Source organism: Tauraco erythrolophus, chromosome 6 (genome assembly GCF_009769465.1).
Source record: "Tauraco erythrolophus isolate bTauEry1 chromosome 6, bTauEry1.pri, whole genome shotgun sequence".
NCBI classification, from domain to species: domain Eukaryota; kingdom Metazoa; phylum Chordata; class Aves; order Musophagiformes; family Musophagidae; genus Tauraco; species Tauraco erythrolophus.
In genome coordinates this window covers 32,191,519-32,213,104 of record NC_141470.1, presented here as the reverse complement: position 1 = coordinate 32,213,104, position 21,586 = coordinate 32,191,519, and the positions used below count along the sequence as shown (strand labels likewise).

The following is a 21,586-nucleotide window of genomic DNA, read 5'->3' as shown; positions in this document are numbered from 1 at the left end:
CTGGCTTTGGCTGGAGGTGCCCGATTCCCAGGGCTGGGGCAGTCTACCAGCCTGCCCTGCTCCCTGGCTTGCCCTGCCATCCCGGGAGAGCCTCCAGCCCTGCCCCCATCCCACAGGGAGAAGCCAGCCCTTGGTGCACCTTGACAATTTTCTTTCCCCCCCCCCCTCTCTTATTAACTTTTCTCTAAGGAATTAACTTTTCTCTAAGCAATTATAATTCAAACTTAGCAAAGCTGCATTTTTCACTGGAGACTACTTACTTGCCAAGATTTTGGCAATGAAACCATCATGGAATAAATGACTGTTGTGATAACTTCTTTTGTGAAGTGTTTGGTTTTCACCCTCCTTTTGTACGTGTTTCATCAATAGGGCTATAGTTGAGGGATGTGCCAAAATAAACATTAACATTATTTTAGAAACTGTAAACCCCAGAAAGTAGATATTTATCAGGTAAAAGGATGTAGCGTTATTTGAGAAATACTAAGAAAGGTTAAAGAGAGTCTGATTTCTACTGTAGTTTTAAGCCACAGAAATGCTGCATAAAATAACAGTAACGCCTGGGGAATCAACCTCGCATTACTCAGCATTGAGAGCAATAGCTATTTTCAGTGGGTAACAATTGTACAGGGCTTTGTAATCAACTTCCAATGTCAAGGATTTCCCACCATGTCCTCAGTGTTGGCACCCAGATTTATATCAGATGTGAATGAACTCTAGTAACTGTGTGATGCAGCTCAAGAAATCCCAGTAAAAACTTTTTGGTGTCCAAAAAGATACTTCAATTGCAGCTCAATGGACCAAAGCTATGGGACCTGCTGAGCTAAAAGCAAGCACTAGTGTTGTCCAAAACCTTTGAGGCATAGCGTAGGTATCGGTAACCATGGGCTTTGCGCAGTGGCTGTTGAAGTGGGGTAACATAATGTTTTGTTGCTGCTTGTCAGTCTGGAAGGGCAGCACAAAGAATCACAGAATACTTCAGGTTGACTATCTCTAGGCCCTCAAAGGTGCCCAAGAACACTAGGGGTAAGAACTTGTCTGGGATTTAGGTTGTTTGGACCTGTAACTGCAGACCTTCACTGCCCACTTTGGACTGAATAGTAAATTGATGTTTGCTTTGCTAGCTTGCTAGTATTTGAGTCGCAACGAGGCACTGGGAAATTACGCTGAATTGCTAGTCTACTTTTGGTTATATGAACTTTGTGGATCACTGCATGTCTGCAATGCATCTGTCTGGGAAGCACAGTCCTCTTCCCATGCATAGTTTCCTATCCATCTCATCAAACTGACTGAGAAGTCTTTCAAGGACTCTTTTTAAAGTGTTCCTACATACTTCCCAAGTTTTCTGTCCTTGAGTCAAGTCCTATTCATAACTCTTCTTGCAGTGTATGGTTCATATATAAAAATAAATATTACATGGTATATATTATGCTACCTAGGGCCCTTTTCCAGAATTCTTTTACTTGTATCTCAGGCATACTGGAATTGTCTTTAAAGGCAAAGTCTGGAGCTATAGTGACTCAGAGGTGTAGCTTTTTTGCTTGCTGGCTATATCAGATACAGTTGGCCTGATAATAGCAGATGCTACAACTACATCAGCAATGCATCTATCTAAGAATTGATGAAAGCAATGCAGTGTTCATAAAAATGAAATTGCTGGCCTTCTAAACTTTTATACCACAGCAGCCTGTTTACCAAGGAGTACTGAGAGCATGTGGTGCCAGGGTCACTTGCATCATCAACATCCCTGGAAGGTATGCACTTCTTTTGCCTTAACAGGCAATAAAACTAGGTAGAGCAGTTGAGCATTAACTGACTGTCCGTTCCCGAGTTTTTAGAAGTCAAGCAAGATGGTTGTATGCTTTCTCTGGCTTTTCCTGAAACAGTAAAATACATACCTATTGTAGATAAAGGAACCCCGTTCCTATATGTGTGCTAGGCTGAAGCAAGGAGGAATGGAGGCAAGTGAATTGGTAACGGTGCTGAAGCGTGTAGATTTTTAGTTCTGGGGTCCAGGAGGAGGGACTGGGATTTTGTCATCTTGGCTGACAAGAGATGAAAGTATTCCAGAGCCTGAAGAGAGCAGAAAGAGGCATTTGGAACAGAAACTAGCTGATAGCATCTAAAAACATCTTGTTATCAGATCACGTGATAATAGATTTCTTATTTGTGATAAATATGTAGCTTTATATTTGCCTGCATACACATGCATGCAGTTATGAAGTAATGAGGACTGTGCACAGATTTCTGAACGTTGGAGTTTGGTCCCTATGAAAATGTTTCTCTAACACTGTACAGCTTTGGGAGGATTCTTCCGGCTGATGCTCCTTTTGGGGTGTGCATAAATGGAGTGGTACTGAGAAAATGATTGTTCCTGCACTCTGTGGATGCATAAACCTTACAACAAAGAGTCCCTGTGGATTTTGCTTTCTATAGAAAGAATAAAGAATGCTTCTTCTATAGGAGGGATATTAGAATATTTATCAGGTTGGTGTGTGTGTGTCAGGGAAGGACTTTCTATCTTAATTGCCTTCCAGTAATCTGACTTTCAAATGCTCTTCCTTTGGATTTTTATCTCCATGTTTTCTCGCTTATGCTGACTGAAAGGTCCCTTGTTTCCAGGGTGAGCTAATACTGCTCCTAAATCAGTCAGTTGATATAGAGGAATAAGACTGCAGAGAAAGAGTGGTAGCATGTTTCATTCTTTTGAGAGTAAGGGAGGCGGGATTACAGGCAGAGGAATTAGATGTCTGAAAGAAAAACTTGGGAAAATAAGATGCCTTGCTGAAAGCTAAAACTCTATTGATGGGATTACTCTCAGAAAGGCAAATGAGAATGCAAAAGACAAACACTGAGCTCAATATCTGGAACGGAAGAATGGGAGAAGGGTTTGGCAAGGGGTCAGGGAGACGTTGACTTGGCAGAGAGAAGGTATGCAGAAGTGGCTGTAACTTGGGTAGTGCCATTGAGTGAGCAGGGTGAAGGCAAACAGAGTCAATCTGAACCAGAAAACTTGTCCTGAAGGATTTTGCTTGCAGAGGTATTAGAATTGCACAAAACTTATGTGAAGGAAATCAAATAGCACGGGCTAGGAAGAAAGTGTTTCACATTAGAGCAATATAGGTAATAGGCAAGAAGAATTTAGGCTGACTCTGAAGCCAGATAGTTGGGGGTAATTTGGTAGTAAGTGCATAAATATGATCGGCTAATATCTCAGACTGTTTCTGCCAACAGTAGAGAATTATTCCTTAAAAGAGGGTGAAAGAGAAACAAGATTAACTCAGGGACATATGGTCAAGTAGGGAGTATGTGTAGAAAATCACAAAAAAACTCCATTTAAATTACAAGGGAAGATTAACCCATGCATCTTGCCTGAGTTGGATTTGCTGGATAATTTATTAGACTAGCTCCTATTCCTAGCAGAAACCTGGTTGTCTTATGCAAAAGCAGTTATCAATTAACTGAAGGGAAAATCACGTGCTTAAAGCAAGGAGCTTGTGTCTTCTCTGTAGGCCTTGGAAAGTGACCTGGGTGGATGGAAAGTGCTTGCTGGGTAGGGTTAATATCCCTGCTATGGTGAAATTCTCTATTTCTAGGATGTTCCTCCACTCCAGCAGAAAACCCTTACAATGGTGCTTACGAGCTGGGTGATGATCATCAGTAGTTAACTTGCATGAAGATGCAGGAGGGACAACAGGAATGAGTGAAAACAGAGCATGAGCAGGGATAGAGGATGGGAACATGGGGTTCTGTGTTTGAGTCAAAAGGGGCTGTGTGAAACTACAGGATGGACTGGGACCCAGACCCAGGGGTTATGTAGATTTGTTGGGGTACTGTGTGTAGAAGGGAATTAGACTATATCTCAATAGTTTTTTACCTTTCATGTCTCTGCCTGTCCACTCTTCACTACCCCAAATGTTTAAGTGCCCAAATGGTACACGTTACCTTCTTGGTTGTATAATATATACATAAACTGTCCTACAGGTGCAGTTGCACTGCAAACCCTGTATTTACAGCCTCACTCACTGTGTAACCCTGCATTTACCCTCTTTTCCCGAGTGGAATTAATCCTGTTGCATCTTGCAATCATTCTTTTTTCTTGGGGTATTGCTGTTCTTCCCACTAAACCCCCATGTCCTGCTGCATGTAGATGCCATCAGCTGCAGTAGGCCTTTTTTTCCTGAAAATGTGATATTTCATGTGCTTCTAAGACAATGTGTTTTAGCTGGTTCTGTTGCACTTGTAATTTCTTGTCTATATTATCATGCTTATTTCTTTAGTGTCAGTATCCATTCAGACTTTCTAAACACAAATTAAGACTGTAGCTAACAATGGCCCAGATCTTGACCTCGTCATTGGACACAGTTGGGTAGGGGGGAAAAAAAAGTCCATGTATGGAATTTTGTTACAGTAAAAAGTGTGTTCTGGGAGTTTCCTTAGTGCTTCCTTTATTTTTCTTTAAGTATCTGGCTTGGAGCCAGGAATTGGGATTAAGTGACTACTGATCTGACGTGGAGTGACAGTGCTCATAGTCTCTGAAGTAATGATTTGCCTTTGCTGCCTTGCAGAGAGGGAGATGTTATCCTCTTGCAGATGGTTATTCAAAAGTGCTGAGATTCTATGAATAGACAAACAGTAACGGTTTGAGGGAGATCATAAAGCTGGATGTGCTATATGGCTTCAGGAAGCTAATACTCCTAGATATTAGAGGCTTTCCATTTCTGATGTGTTATTCTCTGCTACTTTTCATACTAGGAATACAGCCCAGCAAGCCTGTCTCTTTTGCAAGAGAACATATAGGAGCTCTGCTGCATTTTCATTATTTTTTCCTGTGTTGCCATGTCTGTTTGATGTATCTGTGGCGGTTTTCATTTACAGGGCCAACGGATGAAACGGCAGATTGATGTCTGGGGGAACTGGGGTGAATGGGGTAGGTGCAGTTGGAGCTGTGGCGGAGGAGTCAGCTTTCGGCAACGGCGCTGCTATTCCCAAAGGTGAGAGCTAACCGCCTTTTTCTTTCTTTAAACGTTTTTCTGTTACTGAGCTCCTGCACTTATGTTCCAATATACATCTAGGACAAAAACGACCTAGTGTTTGATTCCAGGGGAATAAGTCACCTGTGTCCACTTTGAGATGATCCTCAGGTTCAGTCTCGTCACTGCTATTTTGAATAGTGCTCTCTTTAAAGACATTCTTGCTTTGGCTCTTCGTGAGAACACAGTGGTTTCTCTGTGAGATCTGAGGTGATTGTTATGGCAGCAGCTGTTCGATCAGGTCTGGCGTGGCAAGCCCTGGGGGAGAGGGAGAACAGTTCAGAGCAGTAAGTTTCTCTCCTGAAAGCCAATGACTGTGCCAAGGTTTTCTCAGGCTTATGATTCCCAGGAAGGTAAATTGCCCCAGAAGAAATGGAAGAGTGGAGTTGGCTGAAGCAGTGGTAATGCTGTGCCATCTCATTTGCAGCTGGGTTAGATGCAGTGAGGACAATGACCGGGACTGAGCCTGGGAATAACAGACCTCAAAGATCCTATTGTGGATGAAAACAAAGAAAAACAAAAAAAGCCAGACTCAATAATATCTTGAAAAAAAAACAGTCTCTTTATGTTTAGAGAAAGGAGAGGAGATTTTTTAATAGAAGAGTCCAGAGTTATGGAGCATTTCTTCTTCCCACCCAGAATAAAGAAAGTTCTCTTTTGAAGACTGCCTGTTATGGAATACACCTGCCGGAATCCCTGGAGGCCTGTCTCTCCATTTTAGGAATGCTGAGATGTGAGACCTTGGTTGGCTTTTCAGATCAATTTCCTCCATAACTGTTACTCTCCATAATTCTCAGCTGGAGTAATTTGACCAGAATGAGAGTGGTGCACATTCTCCACAGGCATGTTTAGATCTTCCTGCTAATGGGCCTAGTGTGCACATAAACAGCATGATAGATGATGTATGTACCTACTCTGAATTGGCCACTACCCTCCAGCTGCTCATAACATGTTTCTGGTTGTGGTATGGACACCTCAACTGTTTGCTGGTGGACAAAGCACTGAAAGCTCTGCTGCCATGAATTAGTTGAAACGTGACCCTGAAGAGCTGCACTGCAATCGTTCATGGTGTGTGTCTCATTCATTCCAGAACGCAAACTATAGCAGAAAATGGCCTAGAAGATGCCAGCTTGCTTTGGTGTGAAGAAACGCGTTTTACTTCTTTTGCTGTTTCAGGAAACTGTGTGAGGTTGATATGCTCGATGTGAAGGTGATTTGTAATGTCTGCCATTAGATGATTTTTTGCATATGTATTCTTCAGAGAGCTTCATGTTGATTTTCTGTCTTTCAGGACAGAAGGTGCTTCCAGTTGTGTTGGACCAACTCGAAGCTATCGGTCATGCAACATTCAGGTACAGTGCTCTGTTTGTGCTCTGTTTTTTGGTTTTGCTGCCTGTTGCTCTTTTTCCCCAGACAAACATCGTTCTTGTTCAGAAGTTACATGTCATTATTAGTTTCTCTTTCTCTGGCATCACTGGCAAATGCCGCTCATCAACAGTACCCCTTCAAAAGCATATTGAATTTATGCCTCTGCTTTAACAATAAAAATAAAAAACTACTTTTCTTTGTATATTTCATTTTCCTTCTTTTTATAATGGCCCAATACAAACATTTTCTCCTCTGAACAGAGCTGCCCAGAAGGCTCCCGGGATTTCCGGGCAGAGCAATGTGCAGAGTTTGATGGGACAGAATTCCAAGGAAAGAAATACAAGTGGCTTCCGTATTATGGAGGTAATGATAAACACATAGGGTTGCACTTCATCCCTAACTATCAACAGTATGTTTTGAAGTGACCGTGATGTTTCTGACTGTAGTATCCTCATGGGGTACTTCCTTAGTTGGAGTAGGGGGGCAGGGGGCAGCATGGAAAAATCTTTTTGCCAGCAGCAAAGCATTGCTCTCGTGAAGACACTGGATGCATGTGCCAAGAGACAGCTCCCATTGCAGCAACACATAGTTGTCACCTGTAACAGCCATTCATTGAGAAACATCGTTCGAGAAAGCTGGAACTGGTTGCAGCTAGGTCCTAAAGTATTAGAGAAGCAGAAGCTCTGCTGTATTTTTCAATATTGGCAAAAGAATATTAGCAGGGCACAGGAGAAACAAATGCATATAATTGAGTGCTTCAGAAAATATGACATGTCTTTCAGTTGGCTCATGCTTTCTTGAGGAACTAGCCCAGAAGGCAGGTGTAGGAACCAGAGGTCCTTGCTCTGAGCTTTAATATGTTATCATTCACAGTTATTTAACAAATTATGAGGGATATCAAGATGGCTTTAAAGTTTCGTTTGTCGGCTGTTAAGATAACAGCTCCCTTGTGTTCTGTACCAGCACTACTTCTCATTCTGGAAAGCCTTGTACTCCGAGGGAGCATAAGGACAGTCCTACTAAGGAATAACCAAGGATCCATCTGGCCCGATGTCCGCCCTCCACCATTGGCCAGCCAAGGTGTCTGAGGAAATGGTTGCAGACAGTGAGGCTTTGCTAGCGTATTTTTCCAGCCCCCAGCAGTTTGTGATCCAGAAATTTGTTCCGTATCTGCCACTTAATATCAGTCTATCTCTCTGTTTCTACTCCTGTGATCTAAAACCAGCCTCTTGATGCATTATCAAGCTATTAGCCATACTATATAATGTTTATTTTTTCTCTCCTACCAGCACCTAAAAAGTGTGAGTTAAACTGCATTCCCAAGGGAGAAAACTTCTACTACAGGCACAAGGAAGCAGTGGTAGATGGGACTACCTGTGAACCTGGCAAGCGGGACATCTGTGTAGAGGGAGTTTGTCAGGTTAGTCATCTTGTTGCTTCCTTCATTTACCATTGGGTCTGTCAGTCTTTCTGTTGCTTCCCTTTTTTCTACTTGGCCTTTCGTAATAGCATCAGAAAAGGAGAATCATTCCATTTCCAAGGTGCTGAGGAGCATGTGGACAGCATTTATCTATCTGTCTCTGAATGCAAAACAGAAGATGCCAACACTCTACTTTCTCTGACAGCTCCTTCCATATCTTATCCTGACTTCTCAGACTCCCTACGTTCAGGCTTTCTCATTAGATCAGTCCAGCATTTGACCATTTTTAATTTCTTTCCTCTGTCAACATGGGTTATTCATATCAATGCTCCTGTGCTCTGACAGGCTGTTGGCTGTGATAACATGCTGGAATCTGCCAAGAAGGAGGACAAATGCCTGCAGTGTGGAGGAGATGGCAGCACCTGCTATGGTGTGAAGGGCACTTTTGATGTTCCCAACCTCCCCAAAGGTACAGATGATCTAGGTAGTTTGGACAGGGGAGAAGGAGAGAGTTAAACCTCTAGTCAAGCTGCTACAAGGGCTGGTGAGGACACCTGTACACATGATCGTTGTAGACAGGCTTGGATGTTCACTTGAAATGTTTGCATGGCTTGTGGCTCTTTAGCATCAGAAAATGTGTTGATGCCCTTATCTTCGAAATCACTTCCTTAGTCTCTGTACATACTGAAGTACTTGCCATACTGCTGGTGTCTTTCCCTGCTCAGTCTCCAGCTGGCGCTATAAATGTGCCATAGGAACATAGCTATATACTTCCTTCAGAAGGCTGTCCCACTGTGCAGTGTCTTGATAGCCCCACCAGGATTACCGCAAGGCTCAAAATCATAGAATCATAGAATCATAGAATGGTTAGGGCTGGAAGGGACCTTCAAAGGTCATCTAGTCCAACCCCCCTGCAAGGAACAGGGATATCTCCAACTAGATCAGGTTGCTCAGGGCCTCGTCCAACCTGGCCTTGAACGTCTCCAGGGATGGAGCATCCACCACCTCTCTGGGCAACCTGTTCCAGTGTTCTACAACTCTCATGGTAAAAAATTTTTTCCTAATATCCAATCTGAATCTACCTCCCTCTATTTTAAAACCATTACCCCTTGTCCTATCACAACAGGCCCTCCTGAACAGCCTCTCCCCATCTTTCCTGTAGGCCCCCTTGAGGTACTGGAAGACCGCTATAAGGTCACCCCGGAGCCTCCTCTTCTCCAGGCTGAACAGCCCCAACTCTTTCAGCCTGTCCTCATAGGAAAGGTGCTCCAGCCCTCTTATCATCTTCGTGGCCCTCCTCTGGACCCTCTCCAACTGGTCCATGTCCTTCTTATGTTGGGGGCTCCAGAACTGGACGCAGTACTCCAGGTGAGGTCTCACGAGGGCAGAGTAGAGGGGAAGAATCACCTCTCTCGACCTACTGGCCACGCTCCTCTTGATGCAGCCCAGGACGCGGTTAAAATGGATCTGCATCTTCTCCATTTGGCCAATTTTGAAAAAATTTCTAGATAACAACTACACTTGTGGTAAAATCTCTCTGTGTTGAGCTGCAATATGATGCTTACTGAAATTCCAAAGATTTTAAAATCTGAGAAATGGACTTTGCACTGACCCCTGTGCTTACTTTTCTGAGGCATAACTGGAAATTTTTACACATAGACTGACCTGTGAATAGTGTAGAGTGAAGCTATTCAGAATGCAGATAAAGTGACAGCTGAAATGCTTCAAGCCACCATCGTAAAGCTCATCCAGTTGTTCAGGCACCAATGAAACCATTAGCACCTTTGGCACAGAAGAGTGACTGTGTGGCATCCACAGATAGACATTGAATAATCCATTTTCTTTTTATTTCAGGTTACAACCAAATCTTCATCATCCCCGTGGGAGCAACAAGCATCCAAATTAAGGAGGTTATGCCCAGCAGGAACTTCCTGGGTAAGACTGATGTCAGAACCTGTGTTTCAGTGTGTTTGAATTCCAGCCATTGCTTTAAAATTTGGTTTTCATGTATTCTGGGCTTTAAACATTTACTTTGAGGGCTGGATATGGCAGATTGAAAAACCCTCTGAAAATCAGGATCTAAATATTGAGTATCCTTGAAGTGTTAGTGATGCTCAACTCTAGGCTTCAGGTTTACCTCATTTTCCCTCCTGTGGTGATGTTGCTGTTGAGTGGAGAACAAAAATACCCAAACCACATTCAGACATCTTGTCTGGAACTTTCAAAGAGTCTAGTTGATATAGCAAAATTTGGCTGTGAGTCCTGGGATAGGCTTCTTTTCTCCATAGATATCTTTTGGGTATTTCTCTGTAAAACCTCAAACTTTGGTCATGTTGCAGAGGGCAAAAAGGAGGGAGAAATGTCCTCACCTAGCTTTCTGGGAAGGGCTGAGGAAATTCCAGTGGTGAAAGGAGATACTCTTCTGTTTTCTGACTCTTCCATCACTCAATGCTTTGGACAAATCAGTCTGGTCATGTTTTCCTTTGTAGAAAACTGGATGCAGTACCAAAGTCTTTGTTTTCTGAATAGAATGTCTGATGAACAGGATAGTGGTGTAGGGGCAGTGGGGTGTGAATCCCGCATCTTAATGGCAAGCGGGACAAAGGCTGGCATAGGCTGTGCCTCAGTGACTAACAGTGGGGAACGCACAGACAGGGCTGGAATATGCTGGAGACATTTGGCTGTGCATTGAAAAGTGCTTGGTCTGCAACAAAGCTGGCAAGAACCATTGTCTGAATGTGGAGCAGCTTCTGGCAAGAGAGCCTTACAGGGGGACAGCATTGTTGGAGAATGATGGTCACCTTTATTTGCAACACCTGCAACACAGTGTTGAGTGGAAAAGGAGCATCCCTGTAAAGTTCTTACGGTCATCTTTCAATGTGTGAATTTTTGCTGTGTTGGTAAATGCCACTGTATTAGATGGTCACCACACAGTACTGATGTAAAGGAGCTGGAGGCCAAATAGCAGAGCTGAGAGCTCTGTAGATTGCCAAAAGTCCAGAGCAGGCTGTGTCTTGTGGTATTGGGAGCCAAGTGTCAGGTTATGGGTACGTTAATTTACTTCTTTTTCTTCTCTGGCATGTGGGTTTGTCCAGCTGTCAAGAATGTGCGAGGGGAGTATTATCTGAATGGGCATTGGACAATTGACTTCAGCCGAGCGCTGCAGGTAGCTAGCACGGTTATGCACTATGACCGTGGCTCGGAAGGTGATCTGGCTCCAGAGCTGCTCCATGCCCGGGGTCCCACCACAGAACCTCTTGTCATTGAGGTAAGTAGCTTTATCTGCCCACCTCTGATACTCTTGTTCCTTTGCTTTGCATAGTGGCTCCTGCTTTGTGCAGTGGGAGTACATTGCTGGGGACTACATGGGAAAGACTTGAGGAACCTTACAGGGCTGTAGGCCCCCAAGCCTAGACCAAGGCAGTCTTCTCACAGAAATAGCACTATTTTCTGCTCTGGTTCTGTTGCCCAGAAAGCAGTAGGGCGAGGCTCGATGTTGGCTTCCTGCCTATTCCCATGGGCTCTAGCTTTAAGGGAGGGGAGAGACATCACCAAATGGTGTTGGGGCAGGAACAGGGTCTGGGGCACTGCTTGTTATAGTGTGCTGTGGCCCAAGAAAGGGTACGTACTGTCACAGGAGCAGCTGGATCTTCTGATGCTGAGAGGGATGAATGCACCCTTCTCTGGAAAATAATGCTCTCTCGAGTGGCATAGAAGACAAGGAGAAAACACAGCGTAGAGGATAAGTGCTCCTTGAACGCGAGGGGTGTAGGTCAGCTCAAACTCTCACACATAGTGGGAAAATGCTGTGAAGGGGAAAGAAAAGTGCTGCTGTTATTTCCCTGACTTTCTCCTGTGCTTTTGCAGCTCATCAGCCAGGAGCCAAACCCAGGGATACAGTATGAGTACTACCTGCCTGTGCAAGGACAGGCCTCGGGCTACAGCTGGAGCTATGGTTCCTGGAGCGAGTGCAGCTCCGAATGTGGAGGAGGTAAGGGGACAGGACCTAGTGTCTGGCGGCTGGTGTGGGGTTTGTATCCACACCTTGAAGACAGCACAGCTATCCACAGGGGGCAGCTAAGGTTTTGCCAAGGGAGGGTCGCACATGGAGTCACAACAGGACTGTGCCCCATGCCTTGTCCTGTCTTGTTTTCCATGCCCTAGTCCTCAGACTCATTAGTAGGATCTTTTAAGACTCTTCATAGATAGACTTCGTTTTGTTTTTCTTAGTTCTTTATGTCCTTTCAGACCTTTTCAACCACTTGAGAGGTTGTCTCCAAACTGACCTGGCCTATATAACTGAATCACATCATTCTCCTCTACCATAGCCTGCAAGATTCTCTCCCTCCAGGGTGACTGTCAGATGTCCTGGGGTATCACATCATGTTCACTTTACAGATTCTTCTATGAGCAAAGTTATGGATTTTAAGCTAAAAAACAAACAAACAAACAAAAAAACTCAATCAAACAAAAATACTGTCCAGCCAACTAGTATATAGAGTTCCTATCAGCCTCTTCTGGTCTTCTGTGCTGATGTGATGTGGCCAATTTGGTAGTTTTTGCCATATTGTGGTTGTAGGTGCTGATATTGTCTTTGTCTGGGCGCTCTTCCTGTAGGAAGCATGAAGAGTTGCAAGTTTTTCTCCCATATCCAGTCTTCACAAGACCGACCTTCTGAGTCTAACAGGAGGCCTTCAACTTTGCTGCTGTATACTGCACACATCATGCAGGGTTCCTTGATGAACAACATATGGATATGGTGCTTCCCTTGTGACTCTCAAACCATAAGAGGAAAACACCCCTCAGCTACACAGACCTATTCTCTCTCTCACCCTTCCAGTGGACTCCTCTACTGTGGAGGAGTAATGATGTACTGCATCATTTGTAATGTATGGTGACAAATTAAGAACTGCACCTGACTCTTTTCCAGGTTGGCTGGGACAGGTGTGGATTCTACATCAGTTTAGAAACTTGTCTTGCCAACACCAGTGCATTGCAAACCTAGTCCTGGGTGGCTTGTGTTGATCAGGATACTCTGTTGCTTCTCCTTTAGGTTTCCAATCCCGTTTGGTGTTTTGTACCATAGACAATGAAATTTATCCGGACTATATGTGCAGGAATAAACCACAACCAGACAATAACCGGACATGTGGCCGTCAGACTTGTCCCCAGACAAAACGGTAAGATTTCCTTTCTTCTTCTGGACTCTGACTTCTTCCTGAGGTGCTTTTGGAATCAAGAAAAAGAATGACCCTCTTACTTCTCCTGTCATCCAGCATGGATGACATGGTGTTTCACTTCTTAGAGAAAGCCTAAGACAAAGGATGGTGATGGTAACACTGTGATGAGCGTTTCTGTGTGCATAAGGAAACGGCTTAATATATCCTATGTTCATTTTATAGACCAATTAAATTTACTTTCCACAGAATGATTGTGGAAGACAATCTTCTAGCCCATGTAGGAAATAAGAAGCAGATTCTCTGGTTTTTATTCTCTTCCACTGGAGCCTGCAAAAACAGAGGAGGTCAGAGCTGGCGTCATGTTATGTCATTTCTGCATTCCCAGTGTCCTTGCTCTTAGAAAGAGATGAATCCTGGAATCTTTTAATTCTGCAGCATTTTCAAATCCCTTTAACCAGCTATGTTCACCTTTTCCCTTACTGGCATAGCCTTACAGTTGGCTTCACTTGGCTCTTACGTGGGCATCCAGAGCTGTAACCTTAACTGTGTACCTGTGTATCTGACGGGTGCAGTGGAGGCCCATGAGGGTGCTGTTGTGAGCAAGAGCACACCTAGAAACCTGAGGGAGTTTCTGAATACATGATTGCCTGTAGCTACTTGTTTTCCATTCTCTAAATCCTTTGTTCCATATATAAAGGACTTCTTACAGCTACCCGCCGCAAGCCTGGAGTCACAGTGGGGCCCGGAGCTCTCAGATGAAGAGGTAACAGGGAGAAGGAGGTTGCAGAAAGCACAGGATGGCAGCTGCTCTCTTCTGCTCTCCACCTAGTTGCCTACTGAAGTCTGTGGGGTCTTTCCTCTTTGGAACTGGTGGTAGCAGTGGGTGGTGCTTTGCTTTTGATTCTTGCCAATGAAAATTATGGTGGAGGGTGCTGGTTGGCAGCTTTGCTTAGGTGGTTGTGTGTGCACCTGGTAACTTAATTCTTACAGGACTGAGAGGGGGACAGTTTCTTCATAGCTTTTGACTGCATATCTTGATAGCTGTTGTTTCTTCTCTGGAATCAGGGCAAAGAGGTAAAGGGATGTTCTGGAAGATTTTTGTTTGATTAATCAAGACAAATAAAAGAACAGAAAGGAAAAGAGAGCATGATGGATTGGGAGATTGAAACATTGACCAGGATGCCAGTGTACCATAGCGAAAGCCTCAGAGTTTCTTAAAAGCTGTTCTTTCTTTGGCATGGGCCCTATAGCAGGCAGAAAAGTGCTTAAAAACTGTGAGGAGTACAAGGACGTGACAGACACAACACCTATAATGTACACTGAGTTATGAGAAGTAAAAAACGTCAAAAGCAAGATAGTTGTCCCTCAGCAAGCTGGTAATAGCTTAAGACTTGCAATTCTTTGCCCTCTGAGGAGTGTCCCAGCCTTATGGTTGACCTTATCTTACAATGGAAATAAAACAAGTGTCAGAGAAGATGTCTTCGCAATTGAGGGAAACTGTAGGTGAGCCCATCCAGTTGATATAGACTTTCTAAAACTGTACATTTGCTTTACAGGAGGCAGAATACAGCTTGGGAGGGGAGATTTATCCCCATTGGAGCTTCTGAAAAATCTTGATCAAAGAATTTGTTTTGAACCCTGCAACCACACCACTCTAAGTGGCTTCTGCTTGCTGTGGTTGTTCCCTTTCCAAAGGGAACATCTTGTTTTATAGCAAAGGCCATTCAGTTTTGGGCTGCCATTTGCATCTTTAGCAATAAAGAAGGGTATTTTAAGGAGATGGACATGTCTGAGTTTGCTGCGGAGTTTCCAGTAGGGTGTGAATGTGAATTGACTGCCTGAAACTCAGTTTAGGGGTGGTGAGGGCAGACTAGAGAAGCAGCGGGAAGGCTAGGGGAGAAAAAATGAACTGCCTTCACTCCCTGGCTGGGGCTTACCTGACTGCAAGGGGAGGTAGCAGCTGACAAGCAGATCACCATGATGCTCCCCTTCCACCACTAGTACCTTTTGACTGCACAGCACGCTGGAGGAATGAAACATCATGTTTTCCCTGAAGCCAGGCCGTGTAAGCTGTGCTCCCAGCTACCTGGGTAGTTCTGAGACACAGGAGTGGGCAGGGGTAGAGATTTTAATATCCAAATAGTCAGATTGTTTTGTGGACATTCCCCCTTCTGTTAGCAAGGGTGCATCATTTCTGTGACAGCTTCAGCAACCACACAGAATCACAGAATGTTAGGGATTGGAAGGGACCTCAAAGGATCATCTAGTCCAATCCCCCAGCCTGAGCAGGACCACCTAGATCAGATCACACAAGAACGCGTCCAGGAGGGTTTTGAACATCTCCAGAGAAGGAGACTCCACAACCTCTCTGGGCAGCCTGTTCCAGTGTTCTGTTACCCTTACTGGGAAGAAGTTCTTCCTCATGTTTAAGCGGAACCTCCTGTGTTCCAGCTTATATCCATTTCCCCTTGTCCTGTCATTGGATGCCACTGAGAAGAGCCTGGCTCCATCCTCATGACAGTCACCCTTTACATATTTATAAACATTAATGAGGTCCCCCCTCAGTCTCCTCTTCTCCAAGCTAAAGAGACCCAGCTCCTTCAGCCTTTCCTCATAAGGGAGATGCTCCACTCCAAAAAAACACAGGACAAACACAGAAACCAAACATAGGACAAAAGCTGTTTAAAGTTTTTTGGGGCTGTTTTTTTTAATGTGTGCTGCTGTTAGAGAATTTGGCTGATGGGAGGAATAAACCAGCTTTCTACTGGCTGTCAGCAGAAAGTTCACAAGCGCTTCTGAGAATCCCTGGCACAGTTTGCAGGCAGAGTGAGGTCTTGGCTTGGTTTTACTGTTTCTGATAGTGGCCATAGTGTAGTGGGTGGTAAGGCTGGTGTGGGTTGCTTTTGTTTTAGCTGATCTGGATTGTTTTCTTTGTCTTTTTTTCTTTCTTTTTTCTTTGATGTTCCATTCCAGGCATGACATTTTTGCAGATATTGGGAGACCAAAAGTCATGGAGAGAAATCTTCCCCCTCTGGGAGAGATCTGTACTCCCAGAGAGACAGGTGTTTTATAGTTGAGGATTTGTCTCTGGAGTGGGACAATGCTCTGCATTGCCATTAAGCTGATCAGCGCTTGGTCAAATGGGAACTTGCCTCTGACTTTGTTCTGCAAAGACACTTTTTTCCCTGTCTGATTTCAACAGGGATGTGGCACTGACCTCCCCTGTGCCTCTGGTTGGTTTAGCTGGGCTTACGTTTATTTGCTTGATTTTGTGACCTGCAGGTGGAAAACGGGGGAGTGGGGACCCTGCTCAGCTACCTGTGGTGGGGGCACCCAGACTCGCTCTGTTTACTGCGTGGCATTCGATGGTCAGAGCTCGCAAGGGGTGGTGGATAATGCTGAGTGCATGGCCTTCGCCCAGCAGCCTCGCAGCACTCAGCCCTGCAATGTGAGACAGTGCGCAACCTGGAGCACAGGTCCCTGGTCAGAGGTGAGTTTGTGTGTAGGAGGTGACTGTCTCTTGGCACCTACTGAAGGAGGATCTGCCAAGCTTGGGGATAAAGAGCCAGGCTCCTTTTCCAGAACTGTAAAAGGTGTGGGTCCCTGGATAGGTGGCGTGCAGAGGGTATAGGACTTGTTTCTGCAGTCCTCTAAACAAGTTGTCCAGCTAGGTAGCAGCTATGCCCTCCTCTAAACACATCCCTGTTCCTCAAAACCGGGCATGCCCCAGCATCTTTACTTCTCTCATTGCATGTTCTTTCTTCTCTGGTCTGCCAGTCCTTCCCCTGCTCCTGTATTTTTATCAGATCCACCAGACCTGGCCCTAGCTGAGTTTAAGTCAGACCTGGTGAAGGGCGAGCATGAGAGCTGCTGTCCATCAGCTAATGATGTGCAGTAATGTTCTCTCCTCTGTGAAACAGGAGCTCATGGCTCCTGCTTGTGCTGTTTATTTCCGCACACGTTGTTGCCTCAGCATTACTGGCCCTGGCAGCAGTACTACAATGGCAACAGTTGGTAAGCAAGTATTACCGAAACGCTGGTGATCAGCTGTTTGCTGTGTGTCAGCGCAGGGCTTCTCCCAGCACAGCTCCATGGTGCATTTTTGATGCCTGTGTACGTTTATATCTCCAGGAGAGGAAACCATTCAAACTATCTGCTGCTAGCCAGGCATCTTGCATTCCAAAGACTTAGAAAGTAGTGTCTACTCAGTCCCTAAAGCATGAGTGAATTTTCCTCTTCCAAAACAAGTACACGCATGCTTGCAACATTTGACTTATGATCTTGTGGGGGTACTTTGAGTGGTGCAGCAGTATAAAATGCAACTTTGAGGCATGGTAACCTAGACCGTAAAGTCCTTTTTTTTTTTGTATTTTTGAGGGTTTTTTATTCTATTGTGAGACGTGAATACTGAGATGACTTCAGCGTTGCAGAGTACTGTTTGGGGAAGGCATCATGTTCTTTCAAACTGACTCTCAAGTGATTCATTCCGGGGTTCTCAAAAGCAACTGTATTTCGTGTACTCTGAGATAAAAGGTCACTCTAGTAAATGAGTGGCTGAAACTCAACTGCAAAGCTCATCTGAAGTAATTCAGACTGTCCCCAAGATAATACTCTCTGTAACGGACCTTGGTAATACGTGGAGAAGTAGCCTGGTTTCCAGGAAACACCACTGTGAATTTAAGAGGGTGTTGAAAATGTCACAAGCTAGTTACTAGTATAGAAGTTGTGTCACAGCTCCACACTGTAAAAATGGAGCACAAGGGCTTCAGGCGGAAGACATGAGCAACACAAGAACCTCATCTTTTTATCTTCGCTTGAGTTCTTTACCTTGAGCCGATTTTAATCAGGAGTAAATAACATGAGATTCCAGGTATCTCCTGCCATGTATTGTTCTCACTGTATTCAACAGTATTGATATTTTTCCAAAATCATTCTCCACGTCGTCTTTGGTAGAGATGGAGAGAAATTATAGACTAGGCCAAAATCATCCAGTGAGCTCCAGACCTTCTCTTCCATGCCTTATTGTCTCTTCTACAGTATAAACAACTACTCAGCTAACTCCCATCCCAGAAGATTATTTTAATGACTGTTGGTTGTTTTAGATAATCTCAAAATGGTGTTCTGCCCCCTAATGTTAGGGAGCATAGCCTGGGAATGCAAGTGGAAACCAGGTGCTTTCTTCTAATTGTTGGACCCCTTTCCACAGTGCTCAGCCAGCTGTGGGGAAGGGGTCCAGACCCGGACCGTCACCTGCAGAGCACAGCAGGGCTCTCGGGCTCAGGACTTCGCTTGCCTAACGGAGCCAAAGCCATTGGCAACCCAGCCCTGCCTCAAGGAGAACTGCATCCAGGAAATTGGCTGGCACGTTGGAGACTGGGGCCTGGTGAGCATCGCGCTTGCGTGGTTTGGAAATAACCGACTATGTTGCCGTGTTCCTCGCAAACGAGCTTTGATCCATGCAGTCTGCACGTTGGCTGAGGCTGGGAGCGTGTACTGCTTCATTACCGGTCCCTTGGCTCACAGTCGTGTTGTAACTGGCACTAGTAATGCTCCAGTTAATCTGCTGCCTGCTTTGTATGCAGCTGCTGCAAAAATAAATCCTTCTGAGGGGGGGATTATAGTTTCAGTGACAGTGCCAAAATGCAGCCAATAAACTGAAAAGATCCACTCTTGCTGCTTATTTCCAATTCTTCACTGCATCGCTGTGAATAGCAGAACAGCTCTCTGGCTGAGGATGGCTTAGAGCTCCAGGCTTCAGGACTGGTCATTGCGTTTGGTGATATGGTTTAAAGTAAATTTTTTTAATTGTTCAGATAAACTGTGCTTTGACTGGATTAGTCTTGTCTTTGCGGAGGGAGCCGGACAGCTTTCAACCTGGGAAAGGTGCCGAGGGGAGGAGATAGGCGTAGATCCAGTGCATCAGGTGACTTCCACAGACACTTTTTCCCTTCTGTGATAGCCAGACCAGCTTGTTCTGAGTTAAAACATGTTCCATCTGGTTCTTCATGAAATGTGGGCCAAGTTTTAACAACAGCTAAAGAAGCTGCATACCTTAATCTGATCTTTCCTGTCCTCGGGCTTTCTGATATCAGAAGGGCTTATACCTGCATCTGAATAAGAGAAAGGAACACTCCCCCAGTGTTTGTAGAGCTTGCCATGGGCAGGTGGGTTTCACAGATACCTCATCCTCTCCCCTCCCCTGAGCTGCTGCTTGTTGCTCCCTCTTCATTCACAGCTCACAGTGCAAGGAACTCCAGTTAGCTGCTTACAAAAAAGCCATCAGTTTGCTTTCCCGTTGTAAACTGTTGTTCTTGAATGCATACTGGTGGGTCTCCACAGTACTGAGATGCCTTCAGGCCAGGCTGAAACAATTCACTCCGGCTCCCTGCCACACCACTGCTGGTAACAGCAGCTCATCTGGATGTTACAGGCTGAGCACGGCTCAGAGCCTCATGCTTCAGGGCTGGGTGCAACATTTGGTAAAATGGTTGGAAGTATGGTTTTCTAATTGCTCGGATGAATCCAGCTGAAACAGTTTGCTTTGTCTTGGTGGAGGAAGCTGTGCTCAGCCTGCACCTAATCACGCAGCTGTTCCACACTTCTGGCCTGTGGGGTTTCTGCGTTTGCCCTCTGCTGCCTGCTCACTCGCCTTCTCTCTGTGCCCAAGTGTTCGAAGAGCTGCAATTCAGGTATCCGGACACGCCAAGTCATCTGCGCTGACGGCGACTCCAAATTCTACAGTCCTGAGATGTGCAAAGCCATCCAGCCGCAGAAACCAGCCACCCTGGGCAGCTGCAACATGCAGCCCTGCTACCTGCCGCAGCGTGAGTGGTATTGCCGCAGACCTAGCTTTTCCTAAGATGCTTTTGCTTAGGAGTAGAAATTCCCAGCTCTGCACCAGCTTATGTTCTCAGCTTCTTGCCTGCCTGTCTCCATCCTGTGTGTTTGTTTCATGGACGTAACCACGGCATCTTCAGAGTCCCAGTACCTGTGCTGTTTGAAACATATATAACAGGCTTGGGAACAACATTGGTATGTGTCCACTTTGAGTTCGGTATTCTGTGACAGCTCTGTCCCAGTGTGTGCTGCAGACTGATCCCAGGACACCCAGTTGAGAAGGATGGCAACACGGGCAGGCTCAGTAGCTAAACTACAGCCAACTCTCATCCCTCTGTGGACCAGCTATAAAGGAAGCACGACTGCTCAGAAGACTGTGCTTGCTGGCTGTGTCTAGTCTTCATGCCAGAGCTGAAATGCTGACTTTTGTCTGTCTGCCCATCACAGGTCACTGCCCTGACAATCCAATTGAATCCAATTGCTGCTCAGCAGCTGTTCCAGGAGAAGAGAAACATTTTCATCAACTGCAGTCTCCTGTTGACTCCTGGATGTATTTGCAATTATTAGATCATAGGGCTGAACTAAATGCACCCATTTTGTGTATGTCTCTCTTTGCAGAGGTCCCCAGTATGCAGGACACTATGGGATATGATGTCACTCGCCAGTCCTTGCTGACACGTTACAACCCAAACAGCCCTGCCACAGGTTTGGAAGAATTTTGTTAGTTTGGTGGACTTGAAATAGAGTGTGGCAGGGGGGAAGGTTCCTCCATTTCTTCATTTCTGTCATTTGTTTCACGGGCTTCTAGAAATTCATGGAGCCAGGGACAAAACGTAGATTCTTTCACACCAATAGTGAGCAGTATTTGAATTTGTCCATGGAGAAGACTCTACAGTATATGGATCCCAGGTTCTGGCAGCATGATTAAAGTGCTGGCTGAGAGAATTGCTGTCCAAAGCAGATCACAGGAAGGAGAAAGGATGATGTGGGGGAACCACAGTAATGTTGCCGGTGGTTTCTCATGGGGCAGCAGAAAGAATGGTCAGGGCAGTGAGCAAAGAACCTCAGGACAACCAAATCCAGAAGGGTAAGCCAGGAGACACACATTCAGGTGAAACCTGATGCAGAAAAGCCTGCCCTGTAGCCTGGGGCAGATAAAAGAGAGCAGAGATGAGGAAAGCTGACCAGATTTTGATGCTCACCTGCATGCTTTAAGGAGTTCTCTCCCCAGATTCTGGTGATGAAAGGGTGCTCCCTGGGAGCTCCACGATCCACAGTAACTCCGGGAATCGCCACACCCCATCCACCAAGGACCATGGCATCAACCTGTTGCCTGTTCGCTGGGAATCCCAGTCACGCTCATCGGGTTCCCATCAGCTCAGCACCTGTCACCAAAACAGGTAACTGGAAGTAGATAGGCCTGAGCCAGGAAGGCATTGCCTTTCCTGGGGGCTTACTGAAACAGCCTGTGCCTGTTGAGCCGGTAAAGAGCCGGCAGGGCAGGTATTGCTACAGCCCTTCTGCCTGTAGGTACGGATGCTGTCCTGATGGAGTATCAGTTGCCCAGGGTCCAAACAACATGGGATGCCCACAACACTACCGTGATGTTCAAGCAAGTGGAAATCAGCCCACTGCAGCCACTCCAACAGTAAGTACAAAAACTCTTCATGTTTTAGGAGTCCATCAGATAATGAAGATTCAGATCTGACCCCGGTGATTCACCTTGTGGGTTTTTGTTGTGCTTCGTCCCT

The 21,586-nt window shown here is 45.3% G+C and overlaps 1 protein-coding gene across 1 annotated transcript in view; it reads left to right on the top strand.

Moving 5' to 3' along the window:
• Positions 1-21,586, top strand: part of PAPLN (papilin, proteoglycan like sulfated glycoprotein) — a 33,214-nt gene that overhangs the window by 851 nt on the left and 10,777 nt on the right. Inside the window, exons 2-17 of the mRNA XM_086613608.1 lie at positions 4,876-4,991; positions 6,322-6,382; positions 6,659-6,761; positions 7,688-7,818; positions 8,164-8,287; positions 9,673-9,753; positions 10,914-11,086; positions 11,686-11,809; positions 12,872-12,998; positions 13,696-13,761; positions 16,281-16,488; positions 18,205-18,381; positions 19,666-19,822; positions 20,454-20,540; positions 21,067-21,216; positions 21,254-21,483. Of these exons, the coding sequence (XP_086469734.1) occupies positions 4,876-4,991; positions 6,322-6,382; positions 6,659-6,761; positions 7,688-7,818; positions 8,164-8,287; positions 9,673-9,753; positions 10,914-11,086; positions 11,686-11,809; positions 12,872-12,998; positions 13,696-13,761; positions 16,281-16,488; positions 18,205-18,381; positions 19,666-19,822; positions 20,454-20,540; positions 21,067-21,216; positions 21,254-21,483 (2,115 nt within the window). The remainder of the gene's footprint in view (positions 1-4,875; positions 4,992-6,321; positions 6,383-6,658; positions 6,762-7,687; positions 7,819-8,163; positions 8,288-9,672; positions 9,754-10,913; positions 11,087-11,685; positions 11,810-12,871; positions 12,999-13,695; positions 13,762-16,280; positions 16,489-18,204; positions 18,382-19,665; positions 19,823-20,453; positions 20,541-21,066; positions 21,217-21,253; positions 21,484-21,586) is intronic.